The sequence below is a fragment of the Cyprinus carpio genome, chromosome A6, assembly GCF_018340385.1.
Source record: "Cyprinus carpio isolate SPL01 chromosome A6, ASM1834038v1, whole genome shotgun sequence".
Lineage (NCBI taxonomy): Eukaryota > Metazoa > Chordata > Actinopteri > Cypriniformes > Cyprinidae > Cyprinus > Cyprinus carpio.
Window position 1 is genome coordinate 8,794,274 of NC_056577.1, and position 18,490 is coordinate 8,812,763.

Consider the following 18,490-nt stretch of genomic DNA (forward strand, 5'->3'; position numbering starts at 1 on the left):
GAATAATTAATTTAACTGATTTGTACAATAATACTGTTTCATTTCGGAATGTAACGAGTGAGTCATAGAATTATGCACTCAACCATTTTGTTTGATTCATTCAGAAAGGTAAGCAGTCTAAACGGTTGACTCTCTTTGACTTTGTTTTGAACTGTTTTTGTTGGTGGAGCACAAAAAAAAAAAAAACTGTTCACACCAAGGATGATAACTGTAACATCAACTGTAATTATAAAATTTAGTGAGAAATCAGAGAGAATAGGGAAGTCCACACCGCAGCTATAATGTTAATGGCACAAGGAATGCTATAGTTGGAATCATGTTTAAAAGTTTGATTCAGCTTATGAACAATAAAAACACTGATGACCAATCACAATCCACTAGACTTTAAAGAGCTTGAGCATTTAAAATGACAGATGACATAACTGCAACACACACTTATAATAAATTTAACATTATAGACCTTAGTTTATGTTAGACACCATATTTAATTTAATGCTGATGAAAGCCAGGCTGTGAGGAATAGCCTTAGAGATTTTACATTGGCACACACTGTATAAAAGTTCTAGATCACATGATTTTCACAGCTTTTTTTTTTTGGAAAGACATTACATCAGCTGAAAAATCAATTGAACAAACTGTACTTAAATCCCTCACAGCCTCATTTTTATTTCTGTCAAAAATGAAATGTGGCGTACCCTGACTAAAGTCTGTCATCCCTTGGTGTGGACGCTAATACAATTATCTTTACAGCTGTTGTTCTTGGTGTGGACTGTCTAAAATGAAAGTTATTCAATATTAACTTCTTGTTTATTGTATTGTATAAATACCACTCCCAGTTTATATAGGCCTGAATATTAGCACAGTGTTGTTTGTGTGATATTGCGTAACTACATCTGAACTTTTATTTGGCTACTTTGCCGATTTAGGACGTACTGTAGCATCAAATTCTCAAGACACTATTATTAAAGTGTTTGAGAATCAGGTTTCATTCCGTGTGTGATGAAATGGTGCATTTAATAAATCAGTTCCCTGTATTATAGACCTCTCCTATACCACAATCCTTTTATACCATCTAAATCACAGCTCTTTCTCATCACATTCTGGAAATCATTAAAACGATTCTCCGCTGTTTGATAGATCGGCACTGTTGATTCTGTGTTCGTGGAGGCTTGATGTGCTTTATTGAATCCATCCGTGAGAGACTGACAACAGCTGCTGTGTGTCTCATGGTTAAGACAGCGATGGAGCATCAACAATCGACGGGGAAAATGGCATATGGTAAGAGGTGACCTATGTTACTTCAGGCGCCAACATGCACAAACACAATACGAAAATACACACACAAGGCCCGAGGAAGCAACAGACTTGTGCTTGATTCAAACAGTTCCTTATGTTGTGACTCTATTTTCTCATTTGTAGCTTAGTTGAAAACTGAAATGAAAAGTTTAAAACTAACAAATGATAGCCTATTTATTAGTAATTCGGAACTCTAATTTGTGTTATTCCCTTTTGAGTTTTGCTATATTGCTGTGTCAGTAAGTGGGGTTCTCCTACTTATTATTCAAAATGTGTTCTGCATGCACTTGCTTTCAAATGAGTGGCCAGACACAACAAAGCAAGGATCTGCTTTTTTTTTTAATCGACTGTAATAAGGATGGACTTGGAGGGAAAGGGGAATGGTAGTTTAATTGTAGTTAATCTCAGTTAAATCTCTGCATTATTAAACAGTGACAAACTCTGTTCTGATCAGCTGGGACTCTAGGAATAAACATGTTGCAAAGAAATGATTTCATACCTATTTAAAGCTTGCTTTGAGGCTTTTTGATTGTCATCTCTAGTGAAACAGAAACATTTTGAAGCGTGATGTTTCCTGCCTGTGATTCTGTTCCATTCTGTTCTGACACAGGAAAGAGTTTTGTCTCTTTTAAAGAAAGATGATTCACTTTATGATTGACACAGCTAGCTTCAGTCTCACTCCCTAAAGACAATAAAAAATAAAAAAAAATCAAGAGAAAGGATCTATTTCTCCTTCTTCTTTTAGTTAAGGTTTTTCATTTTAGAAATGAAATTCAAAAGCTACTGTAGTTTTCCCAGAAACTACTCATGAAAATCTCCTCATTAGCACTATATTAATGAATTCTCATTACTGCAAAAAGAATCACACGTGCCACTGCTTGTTAAAGTCCAATTCAGATTGTTCCAAATTCTAAAATGTGTCACAATTTTTTGGAAGAATAGGGTGACACACTCAAATAGACCTGGTAGAAAGCCTTTGGATACAAAAGATGGAAGCTTGACTTGAAAAGTTATTTCAATTAGAGAAATGGATACAGAATGGAGAGGCAAAAAGCAGATCACATTAAAATAACTAATTTATTAATTAATATGAGGGCTCTCAGTAATTTAGCCCTTAAAGTTGAGATTCTTGCAAAATATTGCTACAACACCGAGCAATGTTTATTAGAAAACGTTACATTGTTTTTAATTGAACATTGAACATAAAATGGAGACACAACACAGTGCCAAAAATGCAAATTGCACTAAAGTAAACAACAATGTCCTTTTAATCAAACTTAAAATTGGTTAAAATGTATTAATATTACAAAAAATTATTCTTAACATGACGTGCTGAACAGGACATGACAATTTTGTAAATGCATAAACAACAGAAGTATGATTTATCTGTCTAACACATGGAGCAAATGTTGGGCCAAATTTTGCATTAGGCTGCTGAACATGAAAAATGCACAGCCAGATGTTGGCATCTTACCAAAGACGTAACCATTCAGGACTCGTGACTAAATGTAATAACTTAGGATTCAGGATTAAAAACTACATGTCAGTCTAGCTCAGGGCCATCCTTAGGGGGGTGCAACTATGGTCACATCGGGCTCCCTACCTCACACCGGGCCCTGCGTCAGCTAAGAAGCCCTGGTCTGCTAATCTGAATTTTGAGGGGACATATGGTGGTTCCAGTCCTTCATCTGCCTAATTTAGCTTGTGTCTACCAAATGACAGATGAATTTGTACCATATTACCCTTTGACGTCATCTACAACAAAAAGAAAGCATGTTCTGCTCCCCTTTAAAAGTTATTTGGCTATCCTAAATATGCATGATTATATCCACAGTCAAATAATCTGAAGAAAATAAAAGTGTATTTTTTTGTGATGTGATGTGTATGCAGGAATTTGTGTTCCAATTTGTGTGTCTTTGTTTGATAATGTTGTGTCTCTGCATGAATGGATATGATGATTGTTTCTCATGTAGTGTGTCAGATTAAAGATCAGCAGAGTCAGGCTGCAACATGTGGAACATCTCTCTGACAGCTCTGCACGCCATGTTCCTCATGTTATCAGATACAAGGCTGAAGATATAGTAAAGGAGAAGTGCTTGTTTTTACACTTTTTACCCCAGTGAATAACTAAGAATAGGGTTTTTTTTTGTTTTGTTTTGTTTTTTCAGTTTCTGTATAGACACAAAGTCTTGGCTACCAAAAAAAAAAAAAGTCTCCACTTTCCAATTTCCACTATCATTGTACAGAAAAAAAGTTTACTGAACGTACATAGACCTTCTTGCAACAGCGAGCATGTTGACAAAATATATAAGGTAAGCTGTCCCAATAAAACTTGTCTTTAAAACGCTATTATAGACTTTAACAAATGAAAACAAATGAAGCAAAATTATTAATGGGGTACAGTAGTAGCATAACAAAATATTTATTTAGGCCTACAAATTAATAAAAATATTTAAAATTTAAATATTTGACAACTTGCACCAACTTGTAAACTATATTATCACCCAGCTCTAATCTGCAAATGCAACTAGACATGAAGATATTATATATTATTATATATTATACTGTATGTTACAAAGCTTGCCTTTGTGATAAGTATTCCCTATAGGCTAAACAACAACCATGTTGAGTCTTTGGCTGTTTAGCTCCCTCTAGTGATTTTTATGTTTTCTAACATTGAGATATATATATATGTGTGTGTGTGTGTGTGTGTGTGTGTGTGTGTGTGTGTGTGTGTGTGTGTGTGTGTGTGTGTGTGTGTGTGTGTGTGTGTGTGTGTGTGTGTGTGTATGTGTGTGTGTGATCTTCTAAAAATGCAAAAAATACAATGCGGATTTAACATTTCCATTCTATTTTCTGTTCACCTTCTTTGGAAAATGCCAGTGACATCCTTTCTGGGGTGCACATAAACTGACTCCATGCTATAACATGTACAAACAGCTTCATCAGACACCAAAATCATAAAGAAATGACTTACTCATTCTCATTAATGTTTGTCATGTGGGACAACACCCGTGCTTGCATTTATCAGTAGAAGGGTGATTTGCATATCCTGTCCTTTTGGGAAGACAAAGAGGGTGTGGGAGTACCCACCTGTCAGTCAGGATGATTGACATTATCTCAATAAGCATTTTACGATGCATGGACTGAATAATTTCACATTTTCCCACATCTTCTCCCAGCCCCCTCTGCCCTACCCTCAAATAATAACTCCTTTCAAATTCACTTTTCGTTATGATTCTTCAGAGAGTCACTGTGCATAAAATGTATTAATGTTAATAGAAAGAACAATGAATTTAAATGTATAGTCACACACCTCCTGTCATGCAGGTTTTAATATTTTATGAATATTTCACTGAAATATATGAGAAATATTTTACATTTTCATAATTGTCATGTGCATCCAATTTCTACAGATGAATAATAATCCCTCAATGTTAAACATCCATTTTCTCATCAAGAGACATAAAGGGCATATCACAGGGCCGGCAATAGCAAAGGTAGTTCAAGGACAGTGAAGGCCTAGACCAATGACATCACAAGTCCACAAATCAAGTCTAGTTCCATGGATTCAAATGGTTGTGCTTCAAATGGATCAGATTAAAACGAGCATTATTCAAACATTGCAGTTTAAATACAAATTAGTTATTTTGGTATAAATTTTTATACTTGTCAATATTTAATTCCATGTTTAATTTTGTATATATCTTATGAAATTAAATGTCCAAATACAACTGTGACAAATCGCATTAAATTACATAAAAAAACAATTTTATATAAAAAATTTCTTTGCCTGAGCAAAGTATACTAGTATACTAGGATACTAATATACAAAATATTACTTAAATGTAATCTAGTATTCTTTGCTTTGTACTAGATTATGTGTAAGTAATATTTCGTTCTCATTTAAAGCAGCCCTCAAGTATAAATAAAAAATAAAAAAATTTAATAAGAAAATTGCAAGAAACAGGAATTCCTAAGGATTAGGCTGTGTATTGGTAAATGCCTGTTCTCTTTAATTAACACAGCAGGGGACTGTTTTAACAGACTCTTTTAATTAAATTTGATCACATTTTAATCATGTATTTTGATATGTTAAATCAACTTAAACTTAAACTGTATTTCCGTATTTCCTGAGGGGACTTTTGCATATTTTAAATTAATAGATCATTTTAGTCACCCAGAGCCCTGTGCAAATGGGTTAGACGCAGGGGTCACCCGATGCTTCACTGCTTAATGTGACCATTAAACTTCAAAAGGCAATGACTTCATTGAATAAATATGAGCACTGCAGTCTTCATAGATAGCCCTGTGTACAGCAATCATCTGCTGCGTTGCTTTATGTACTGCCATTACCGGGGAAACCGCTATTTCTGCCGTTCCGAAAGCGCCACCTGTTGGCAGAGAATGAATTCGCATTTTCAATAAGTTTCAATGAGCTCTGCTGTTTGTTCAGACAAATGTGAAAATCAACCAATTTTTTTACACAGCAGACACACAGATCTGCAAATGAACTGGCGGATCGACAAAAAGACAATGTATTATAAAAATGTAAACAATGAATACAGTAAAATATATTTATGATATTTAATTAGGCCTAACATCATAATTGATTGATAATAATTGTTTAGAATAATATAATAATTGATACTTTTGATTATGTTTTCTTTTAAAAAATGGTTTAAAGGCTAAAATGTGAAATTTATCATTTTATAAAACTTTTGGTTTTATGAAAAAACCTGTATCTGAACTCTAAATCATGCTTTTTATAGTCATGTTAATTTTATTTGTGCAGGTCTTAAAAGGTCTTTAAAAAGTTTTAAATTGGAGCTTAAATATCCTGCAGATACCCTCGTCTTGCAAAACACATCAATTCATGTTTTTCTATAGGCCTAATTGTCCGGACCTTGGCTAGTGAGGAGGGTTCATTACTGGACCTTAAGGATTAGTTGAAGACCCGTGTGTTATATACAAATTAAGTTTTATAGACAAATTTTGAAATCTTTGGTAGACATTTAATGCCATTAGACTATTCAGTTTGATCTCCCCTTGGCCTGTGCTTTCACTGGTCCTATATTAAAACACAAGGAGGCGCTATAATAGTAGTTTAAATTAAGCATAAGTTAACTGAATCAGAGACAGGATTGGAGAACAATAATTTAATATAATTACGTGATCTTTTTATTTGCCTATGTATTTATAAACGTATTCGTTCATCCATTCATTATTTTACTTTAAACTAGACCTCTTTTACATTGAAAATATTATTATTTTCAGCGGGCACAGTCTAATTAAAGTTACATGATATCAGTGAAGCTGGCGACGCGACAGAATCAGAGCGCTCGTTTGCAGTGTAATGGGACACTGTGTGATGTCACAGGAAACCCGTTGCACACTCTTTTGCTGCTTTAGGGGCCACAACTCATCACCGAGCACATCTTCCAGACAGTACACACTACACACACTACATACTGCCGCAGCGGACCACAGAGGACCGAGCAAACGAGGTAAGAGCGAGAATTTGTTAATATACGTCAACATGTACATTTATTCTTACGACGCTTATTTCTCATTCGTGGTTTCTAAATTATAAACTCATTGCGCACTTGAGCAAACTTTATCCGGTGCCCTATTGCTCAGAATTGAAATAGAACACTTATTTAAATTTCTTTTTTAAGTAATTAAATTCTGTTAATTCTATCACGTACTGTTTGCGTGATGAGTCACTGTAAATTTGATGATTTATTATTTTTGCTTGTTATTGAAGAACCTTTAAAACTAAGTACCAACTTAGACTAAATCACTTTTTTTAGTCTGGCAGTTAAGGATCTCAGTTTGACTAAAATGTTTAAGTAGAATATTCATCAGTGTTCAGAATGATTTTCCTTTAACAATAACATTTAAACATTATACAAAAATAAAATGGTGAGTTTATTAGGCTACAATATACTAACAGTAGTGATAAACTGGTATTATTGTTTAATATGTCATATTTGCCCATATTTAGGAAATGTAAGGTTATTGGCATTATACGTAACTGTACCCAACTGAGTGACTGAAATAGCTAGTCGACCTGCTTAATGTCCCTCCAGAACCACTGCTTTTTTTTTTCTTAAAAATGTATATATAATATATATATATATATATATATAGATATATATATATATATATATATATATATATATATATATTAGGTTAAATATTGTATAAAATATGTGTTTCTTTTATATGAGACAATTATTTGCTGCAATTAAATTATAATTGTCAGTACTACAGTCCTGGTGACACCCTAGATTCCATTAAAAATAAAGAAATAAATGACTTATCAGCTGAACACTAATTAACAGTGATGTCTTTCAATTGAACATTGAGGTTAGTAGCTGTGTTCTGGATAAGTAATCTTTTTAACTCTTCATTAAAAACATAAATAAATACTTAGAGCATAAGTTTTAAAGCAGACCTGTTTTAAGATAAGTCATGAAATACCTATTTAAATGGTTTGGAGGGTTTTGACCAATCATATTATTTTGACCTGTATTAAGACTTGACATACAGAAAAAATGTTACGTAAATATAAATGTTGACTGCTTACACATTTCACATTATATTTTATAAGGACTTTTTTTATTGGGTTAATATGAAACACGCATTTCTTTAAAAATGACAATGATTTTAGTCGAGTTATAACAGTCATCTCTATAAGTAAACACATCATTACTGCTGAATATAACTTTATGCTGTGTCACTTTAAGATAGTGTGAAGAGTGGAAAAATTTGGTGTTATATACATGGGTGTTTCCTAAACGGACATGAGTTAAACTAACTGTCAGTAGGCTTCCTGATTTAAGATCTGGAGGGTGGCTTTTTGTAACCAGGCCCAGCAGAGAGAGAGTGACAGGAGAGGAAGGGAGGGAGGGTTTGGGTATGAAAGAGGGATCTCTGGGAAAGTATATCTATAAACCACTCCTTTAGCTTCACAGGAAGGGCAAAAAGTTATCATGTTCCAGTGCTCTGTTTTTCCACCAAATGCTGGGGTCATCCAATCATCCAAAATGTTGAAGAAAACACTTTATTTTCATATTTCTATTAGAATGATATCTAGGTGATTTATGCCAACAACTGGATGGCCAGATTTACAGCTGTTAAGTTTCATTAAGTAGTTTTATGGACTGTTTTTGTATTTCTTTCATCACCTCAATGTTTTTTTAAATGTAGATTTATTGTAAACGAAGTCATCAAGAAAACGTTTAGCTGATTAAGAAATGTCATTCATCAAGGTGCACTTAGTAGATTTCTGCTGATAATTCATCGTGGTCATTTATGTTGATCTTGACTTGAAGGCATCCTCACAATGGATGCAGTCACATTTCTTTCTGAACTTTAGTTCTTAAAGTATTTATTGTATAAAAACAATATTGCTTCACTGATATCGTGGTACGTGGCCAGCTGATAAATTTTATGGATATCAAGATTATAGGTACAAATTAATCTGTCCTGTGAAATGTCATGAATTTTGCACAATACAAATATTTTATGTAGTATCTCAATAAATAGCTGTCTGCTTATCTTGAATGAAGGGCTGAGAGTAGATCTGTCAGGGTTTGGAGCTTACAGGACTGAGTCCTTGACCCCGAAACATATACATTCTGCATTGATGGTGAATGGATGTTTAGGTGAATGTTATGCAAACTGGCACTGAATCGGCTGAACTAGAAACAATTGGACACACACTGGAGGAATGGTGACGTTACAGCCAGTGCATTGATTAATGTTTTCAAACAGGTTTCCAGAACACTGTCTGACTAGACAAAGATCTGGCCCCAAACTCCTGCCATTGTTTGGACAAATGTTGCTATGTTGAGCTGGCTGGGATGTTCAAATCGAGCAATGCTGAAATTATCACAATGTTTACACTCTTCAGTAATGTATCAGTGTATTTCTCTGCATATTAGGAGAGAGTAACACTGAATAATACACAGAGGTGTGTTGTATAAGAGTTGTTTTTAGTCCTGGTGCTGGGGGCCCATGCCACAGCACATTTTGTATGTCTTTTTTACAGAATCTGACACAGTGGATACTGTAGAGAGAAATTCAAAACATTCATTGAGTATGGAACTACAACAGTTCTGGCTTGTGCAGTGTTTTGAGTTAGATAAATCTATAGACCTACAAATTCAGACAGAAATTGTTTGTAAAGTCTCTGTGTCATTTTGCAGCGAAATTTTTTGAGGTTTGGTTTGTAGCTGTTGTCAAAGCTTGTTGCTTTTAGATTAGATTCATCTACACAAAACATTTCGCCCAAAAAAAATTGGATTTCTATGAAAAACATAGATATGCAGTTCAAAATTCATTAACTGAGGTTGTCGAACAGTTTATGAGGTTACTCTGATTGGACACCAACTTCACATTGACTGGTCAACTTGTGGAGGACATTCAATTTATCTAGTTGGTAAAAGAGCAAACAAAACGTCTTAAAAATTGCAAAAATGGCTAAGAAAAAGTGAAGTTAGAAGGAAGCTCATCATTTGTTTGCAGATGCCAATTGCTGTATGTGTATATATATGTCAAATACATATATATTTTTTATGATATCAGAGGGTGGCGTCCATACCTACCTACTCTATCCCTATTAACCATAACTTTTTAATCATAACTTAAAAAATTAGCATCATCTGATATGTGATATCTGAAATGAGCAAACTAATTGGGAAAATGAAAAAAAAAGAAAATTAAATTTTATGTTAGTCCCCATTACCAAACAGAACATGCATGTGACTAATGCCCTCATTCCTCCTCATGTAATTCATTTTCATGCCGTTAAATCAGATAACAGAGCAATGTGAACTCTATATATAATATCTTTATCATTACTTATGAAGCAAAATACTGGTATTATTACAGTAGTGCACGACAAAAAGTCTTACACAGAAATTTCTTCAAAAGTCACGATTATTGCCAGTTCGCATCGAGAAATATATCCAAATGGAAGTTATAAAAAAACCACACGTTCACTAATTCACTTTGTCTGGAATTCTGGGAAGCTTGTTCATTTTTGAGACTAAAGACAAATCCAAATGGATAATTTTCCACATATGAGTCTAGTCATGTGGTTTCGGGTCCCCATCCAAGCAGGAAATGTTTGGAGGCAGAACAAAAGAATCACATGACGTTTCAGCCCCTTGGCCATGGCCATACCGACAGGTATTAATTTTAAAAGGAAATAACAACAGAATCAAGGCATATGTTAAAGATGTTTTGGAATGCTCTGTTAGTTGGAACACCATAAAAAGAATAAACTGGGGTTGTGTATAATCAAACTGTAGTTCAGGATGTCATAAAACATTAGCATGTAAAAATAGTGAATACTTTTTTTGCAAGCAAATTTATTGTGGCTAAAACAGATCTTCCTATGCTTTGAAACTGATTTATGATGTTATCTATATCGAGTGAGCCAAAACAGCCACGGTGAACCGTGTAATGCATGTTTAATGATGCCTTCTTGCCTTTTGTGGTGATTATCGGTGTCCTGATGGACTGAACTTTCATGGAAAGCAGGCTTTGATTCTGCCCTCTTTTCCAACTTTACAACAGAGCTGTTACCGCACTCCTGGGAGCAACAATATTGCTTGGACAAAATCCAATGGCTTGTTTTCTTGGAACTGAGAATTTACTGTCAGCTTGACAAAAATATCCATTAGAAATTCTTTAGGGAAATCCCTAATTTCATGTTTTCATTTGAACTCACCTACACTCTTTGTTAAGCTTATTTAACCAAAATCTACTAACAACTGTCTGTTCATTGCTCAATTATTTGGATGTAAAACAGATTATTCTGTTTGCTTTCAGCAGAAACATTCAGATCATTTGGAGACACGAAAGCCAAACAGTAGAACCATGTTTGGATGCTGGATTACCTCTTTTCTCTTTCTGTCGGCAACCACTGAGGTATTTGTTTGTCATAAGCAATTTTACATAAAAGTTATACACAGGTTTATATCATTTTATTGGGTTAACTTGCTAGCTAGCTATTTACTGTAAAATAATTCATTAATTACCATTAAATTAAGTATAACAAAACACCGACCCATGAAAAGTTTAGTACTTAGCAAACAATCAGTAATTTAGCTGTGTTACACATTATTACTGTGCAATTCAAAGATCCTGGAGAAACAAAAATTTATTTTCTATGGTTTATGTTTCATCATCTGATGTCATTGTTGATCTTTTTTATCCTATTTTTGAATAGTTTTTTGTGGTGGTCCTCTCAGAGAACAACACTGAAGGTACGGCACAGAAGAATACCCTAGAAATGGGCTTCACTCGTCACAATATTTTGACCGCCCAATTTGAATGTTTCCAGAAGATTATGAAAGACACTAATCACAACAGAACAGGTGAGAAGTCCTTATTTTACACAGATTCTTGACTATGAGCAATAGCTATAAACTACACCCAAATATAGTTTGTGGGAAGTCATGACAGTTAAAGAATTCCACTGTAAAAGGGAGGGTTATTTTCTGCCCTCAGTCTTAGTCAGTCTCTACTTGGATGCTCTTAAGAATGTTAAGGGGCATGGACCGAAACCGCATGATGTTTTGTCACATCATCCTGGAACTTACAGGAAGGCTCTAATGTGAACAGATGATTAAATGGAAACATTCTTTGGGGTGTTTACTACAACATGAATTTGTTCATCTACAGAAGCCCAACATTAGCTGTCTGGCTTCTGAATTAAGATTCATTGCTGTCTATGAGACACAAGTTACATTTGAAGGACTTGTGATTAAAGCTTGACGGGGGGAGGCAGATGTTCTGTGACAGCTGTTAAAAGCTGTTTGGTAAACACCTCCAAAACTGAGGATCCATTTACACAGTGTGTGAAAAATAGTGCATTTGTTGTTCTTTTAAAACGTGACTTTTTAAAACAAATTATTAAAATATCATCTGGAAATTTACTTTGTGCTGAGTTTATATCTTTACATTTTCTGTACCTAATATTATAACAAACATTTTTAATGCAAACGGAACTGAACCAATTTAAAGAACTGTGGCAACGTCTCCAGGACACTTAAAGAAACTTACCTGCAAAGCGACAGCACTGTGTAAAGTTTTAGGCAATATTATTATACTATCTATTGACTAAATCAGCTCAATATTTGATGTGACCACCCTTTGCATATATACCAGCTTTTGCCCTAGGTACACTTGTGCATACTTTTTCAGAAACTGTTGCCACAGTTCTTCTGGATTTAGTCTGTCTCAGTTTTTTTATATTATTCATGTAATTTCAGACAGACTGGATGATGGTGAGGTTAGATTACTTTTTTGTTACAATGGCTGTTGTCAGTCTTGTGCATACAAAAATCTCATTGGATAATTGCAATTAATGGCAAAAGGAATGTTTGGAAATGAAAAGATATTTCCTACTGACACACTATAGTAAAAGATTTTAAGCCAGAAATGGCTTAAAACCATTGTTTCATTGGTGAAAATACCAATGGCTTTGCAGCAATGTAGCCTATTAGCAAAATATGCATATATTTACAAATATTTAAGTAGTTGAGAGTGTGGTGTTTCATGTGAGTTGGTGTTTTCTGCATGATTTGTTTGCCACGGCTCTTATTGGTCGAATTTTCTTTATCATGGGTAATGAAGTTTTCCTCCAGGAAATATTGCTGTTAAACATGATTCTTTGAAAAATAGGTTGAAATAATGCAAACTGACAGCTTCAACAAAAGCATAATCCATTGACAACCTTGGAGCTCACAGTACAGTATATCTGTCTTAAATGCAAGTTATTGTTAAAAGTCATTTTCCCTATGGAGAAAATGAACGGAAAATGTATGCAGATTTAGTGTTATTACTGATAAAAGATCTTTATTGTCTGTAGTCTTTTATCTCTTGTCTGAGAAGCTGATTGCTAAATGTAGACAACAGATACTCAGACCCAGTTAAGATTCCAAGTCCTTATGTTATTAATAACTGCAAATAACTGTACTGCAGATGGTTCTATGTGTAAACGGACCTGGGATGGATGGATGTGCTGGGACGATTTGGAAGCAGGATTCACTTCAGCACAGCATTGTCCAGACTACTACGATGACTTTGACACCTCAGGTGAGTCCCACGATAGATTTTTTTTTTATCTTGACCATTGAATAAAGGTTACTTAAAGGTTACCTGACTAATTCCAAATCGTGTTTTATCAGAAATGGCGATAAAGATTTGTACTAAATCAGGCCATTGGTTCGTTCACCCAGAGAGTAACAGAACATGGACAAATTACACGGGCTGTAAACATATGTCTAGTGATCCCAAAAGGGTGAGCTCAAATTTAGGATTACAGTGGTCCATTCTATCTTCAAAATTCACTCAACTTTTGCTTCACATAACTTTTGCTTTTGTACATATGATTCTTTCTTTCCTTCTTCTCAGACACCACTTGATCTCTACTACTTGGCTTTGATTGGTCATGGATTGTCGCTGATATCTTTGTTTACTTCTCTGGGGATATTTTTCTATTTCAAGTAAGTAATGTGAAAAAAAACTTGCCTCCATATCTTAAAAACGTGCCTTCCTTTCCACCCAATCTAATATAGTTTGCTGTTTTCTTCCACTCAGGAGCTTAAGTTGTCAAAGGATAACTCTACACAAGAATCTGTTCTTCTCTTTTGTGTTGAACTCGGTTATAACCATCATCTTTTTCACTTGTGTTGCAAACAATCAAGAAGTAACACAAGCCAACCCAGTAAGTGTACAAAAAGTGGACTCTCATGTGTTTTTAAAAAGGTGAACAGGGTCATATTGATTTCATTGTTGATGGTTTTTCTCCCAGGTGAGCTGTAAAGTGTCTGTGTTCATCCACCATTATCTCCTGGGCTGTAACTACTTCTGGATGTTGTGTGAGGGAATCTACCTGCACACACTCATTGTGGTGGCAGTGTTTGCTGAGAAGCAGCACCTCATGTGGTATTACCTCCTAGGATGGGGTACGTTTTTTAAATTGCCTTGTCAAAATGCACCAAAATTTCTGTTTTTTTTTTTTTGGTTTTTTTTTTTTTTTTTAATTTTAATGATTTTATTTATTTCAAATGTTTTCCAGGATTCCCGTTAATACCTGCATTTATCCATGCAATATCCCGAAGTTATTACTACAATGACAAGTGAGTTAAATCGAATAGGAATTTAAGAGTTCTGATCCTGCTTAATGATTTTGGTTCCATAATAATTCCATTAACTTTTCTTTTGAGGAAACATCCCTCTTCCTTATAAGTAATCATTTTGTGTTTTTGTTGTAATTTTGTGTAAACTGTGATACACTACCATTCAATGGTGTTGGGTAAATAAATTTTATTAATCAACGTAGCATTTAAATTGATCAAAAGTGACAGTAAATATATTTAGAATATTACTAAAAAGGTTGTTTATTTAACATTTCTAAAAACATGTTTTCAACATGTTAATAATTACTTATTACTTATTTCACTGTATAAATCCTGCCTTGATGAGCATTAAAGACTTATTTTATTTAACATTAAAATTCATACTGCACATTTAAACTCTGCTAAAATCTAATTTCTTATGCTGTAGATTGTAATAAACACTTTAGTACCATGGAACCTATTTTAAAAACTTAATTAGTTCTCGATTTTGAATTCAGTGTCAAATAATTAACCTTTAATTCATCCCAGATCTGTCAGGATGCAGGAATACAGTGACCAGGCAGAGGCTCTGTAGAACATCTTGTGAAATTATAGCAGTGATGTCATTGAACATTTAACGAAGTGTTCATGTGTTCATTGGTTCTGAAGTCACTTTTTCATAAATCACTTTTCTTACGCTTTTGTCCACAGCTGTTGGATAAGCTCGAACACTTCTTTGCTCTACATTATTCATGGTCCCATCTGTGCAGCCCTGTTGGTAAGTCTGTTTTTCTTTTTGCAGTCTTACTTTCTTTCACTATTTCATTATCTCACAATTTAAATCTTTTGTTTATCTTCTACCCACCCTTGTATCTGCATGATCTTGATTTCAAAAAATCTACTTAAGCTCTGGCAGTTTTAATCAAAGTGCCGTGTTCTCTTTGTTGTTTGTGATGAGGTCAGATTTGATTAGGAATGATTTCCTATGCAGCCCATAAAAAGCATGTAGTGAGCATATGATCAGCATCAAATGAATCTTGGACTGACTTCTGCAGTGCTGCAACTGCCAGTTTAAAGATGATTTTGTGTCATTATAAACAGTGAAATATCACTGTGAGATTGTGTTGGAATACCGTCTGAGTCGGTAACCGATTCTCAAACTATTTGGTCCACGACCAGTCTTGAATATATTGTTATATTGTTATGTCTGTTTATGTTACAGTTTACAGGTATTTTGACAGGCTTTCCATGTAATATAACATAATCCAAACTTTAGTAATTAGCTGTTAATCCATGCTTGAATGTACATTGGGGTCTGAAATACATTCTTTATTTAAACCTAGAAAGAAAAAGAATTTTTTTAATTTTGAAAAATGTAAAAATAAAGAAAACATATGACATAAAATCATGAATGAATACCTTTATGTTTACTGTGTCTTTACTGTGTATAGTAAAGAGTTTTGGTTTTGGGGTACTGCAATGCATTTCTTTTTCTCTCTCTTTATATTTGCTCTTTTCTCTGTTTGGTTTCCTCAGATTAACCTCTTCTTCCTTTTAAACATTGTGAGAGTGTTGATCACTAAGCTGAAGGTGACCCACCAGGCAGAATCCAGTCTGTACATGAGGACCGTCAGGGCCACCTTAATCCTGGTACCTCTGCTGGGAATTCAGTACTTACTGCTGCCCTACAAACCCGACGGACGGCTTGCCTCTGAGATATTTATGCACACAATGAGCATACTTATGCATTACCAGGTAAGTGTTGTTTAATTTAGTAATGGACCAAATAAATATGTATTTAAATCTATTAAGTCTAAAAAAAAAATTTTATTGTGAAAAATGATTTAATTACATTTTTTTATTAATACATTAACAGTTGTTTTCTTTTTCATTTTAATAGCACTCATACTCCTCCATACACATTGGTTTACACTAGAACTTTTTTTTTTTGGCTTTGAAGCTTATAATTTATTATTTTTTTTTAACACAGGGTCTTTTGGTTGCCACTATATTTTGCTTTTTCAATAGCGAGGTAAGCAATTTTTGTACAATTTCAACCCAATCATAAATGTTCGATTTTTCCTTACTTGTAACTCAAAACATAAAGTTATATGTCATTATACTTAATATCTGTCTATATTTTGTTTGTTTAGGTGCAAAGTGTATTACGAAGACACTGGAACCAGTACCGCATCCAGTTTGGCAGCACATTTGCGAACAATGAGGCCCTGCGTTCTGCATCCTACACGGCCTCCTCCATGACGGAGGTCCATCGATGTTACAGCATCGACAGCCACATGGACACTTTAAACGGCAAGAGTTTTCACAATCTGGAGACCACCATTCTCCGATCAGACAGCCTGTACATGTGAGAGACTCTAACTCTTTGACCTTTGGGAGAACAGCCTCATGGAGAGGACCACTGACTGAGATGCGTGTAAGAAGAGGCCTACTGGACATACATCTGGTTATTTTGGACTACAGACACCCAGAAGCCTTTCCTTTTCCATTGAGGCCTTAGTTATCTCATGTTTATGGATGGGAACTGGAGAAAATAATGTATTTTATGTGGAATATTGAAGTCACGTGATCCTCTTCCGTGATGATCCATTGGAACACTTTGGAGAACATCACACATTGTAATTCTTTCCGATTTCTTTGATTGAAATGGAGGTGAAATGGAGGTGTTTTATGGGTGAAACTATGAACTGAGGATCACACCCTAATGAAGCTTTTTTCTTTATGGCACTGTGTTGTTTAAGTTAAGTTTAAGCCACACTGATGCAGTGGATGATGGATTCCACATCTGTAAATCTATGGATTATTCTGGCTCAAAGAATCTGTTGTAGAAGAAAGAAATAAACAATGGAAGAGAGATGAAATCACTAGAACCTGATTCCAGAAGATACTGATGACCTTGTCCTGCTCTTTTTGTTCATCCTGAACATTATCTTGTTATTAGTTATGTGATTAATTTTATGTGAAATTTTTATCCACATACAGGGCATTATTGACAATATATTCTATGTATGCAAAATGTTTTATTATCTCATATGTCAACATACATTTCCCTGCTAAAAGACTAGCAGATAATGGATAAATTAGAATAAACCGGTCTGGACTAGCATGTAAATTCCTGCTGGTCTTTTCATCAGGGATATTTTATTGACTTCTTATTCATCGAAATGTCTTAAACTAATTTATCTGTAGTTCATATGAATCTCAGTATAGGTGAATCTTGTTGTTCAAGGGCAAGTTACATTAGCACATGTGGGTTTACAGATTTTGGAGATCTACAGATCTACAAACCGAGATGAGGTCTCTATGTGTCTCTATGTCTGGAACATACAGATGCGTTTGGCGCTTTTGTCATTGTTGTGTTTCATAAAACATTTTATGTGCACATGCTGGATAAATAAACATTCATTTTTTGAGACGTAAATGCATTTCTATGTTTGTGTCTTATGCATGTTTGCATTTGTATATAAAATGGTCACCTTGGAATTATAAGGTTCTATCTGCATTCTGAGCAGTTTCGAGATATTGAGCTTCAAAGTTTTTGCATTGCATATAGTGATATGGGACATAGGCAATAAGTCTCTTTCATACATCAGTCCCAAAATGTACACAACTTTAAAAAAAAACACCACATAATGTAAATAAGTTGTCACAGAATAAGAATATGTGAATAACTCAATTTTGACAAAAATGACAGATATACCTTAGAACTCCAAGGTGACAAAATGTCTTTAGTTTATTGGAATCTATTTTTCCATAAAGAACTTTTAACTTCCATAATAAACATTTAACATTCATGGAAGCTTTCCATTGCACAAAATTATTTTTATAGTGAAAAATGTTTCTTTAGATTATTAAAATGTTCTTCTCAATTAGAAAAACATGGTTCTTTTAAAGGGATAGCTCACACAAATATCAAAATTCTCTCAATGTTTATTCATCCTCGAGTCATTTCAAACCTGTAACACAATAGAAGATGTTTTGAAAAATGTTGGTAACCATACAGTTGACTGTAGCCATTGACATTTTTTATG

General features: G+C 34.3%; 1 protein-coding gene across 2 annotated transcripts; it reads left to right on the plus strand.

Annotated features, from left to right (window-relative positions):
* Positions 1–6,676: 6,676 nt before the first annotated feature.
* Positions 6,677–17,880, plus strand: LOC109100654 (calcitonin gene-related peptide type 1 receptor-like). Of its 2 annotated transcripts, none has more exons than XM_042757889.1 (13): positions 6,677–6,803; positions 11,143–11,241; positions 11,543–11,690; positions 13,300–13,413; positions 13,506–13,618; positions 13,732–13,823; positions 13,918–14,044; positions 14,132–14,285; positions 14,399–14,459; positions 15,150–15,216; positions 15,975–16,193; positions 16,429–16,470; positions 16,592–17,880. In XM_042757889.1, the coding sequence occupies exons 2-13, from the start codon at positions 11,191–11,193 to the stop codon at positions 16,808–16,810; spliced, it is 1,407 nt and encodes a 468-aa protein (XP_042613823.1). In that variant the 5' UTR covers positions 6,677–6,803; positions 11,143–11,190; the 3' UTR covers positions 16,811–17,880. The 2 variants fall into 2 exon arrangements, with proteins under 2 accessions (XP_042613823.1, XP_042613824.1); XM_042757890.1 differs by having other exon boundaries at positions 6,678–6,803; positions 11,146–11,241.
* The last annotated feature ends 610 nt before the right edge of the window (positions 17,881–18,490 follow it).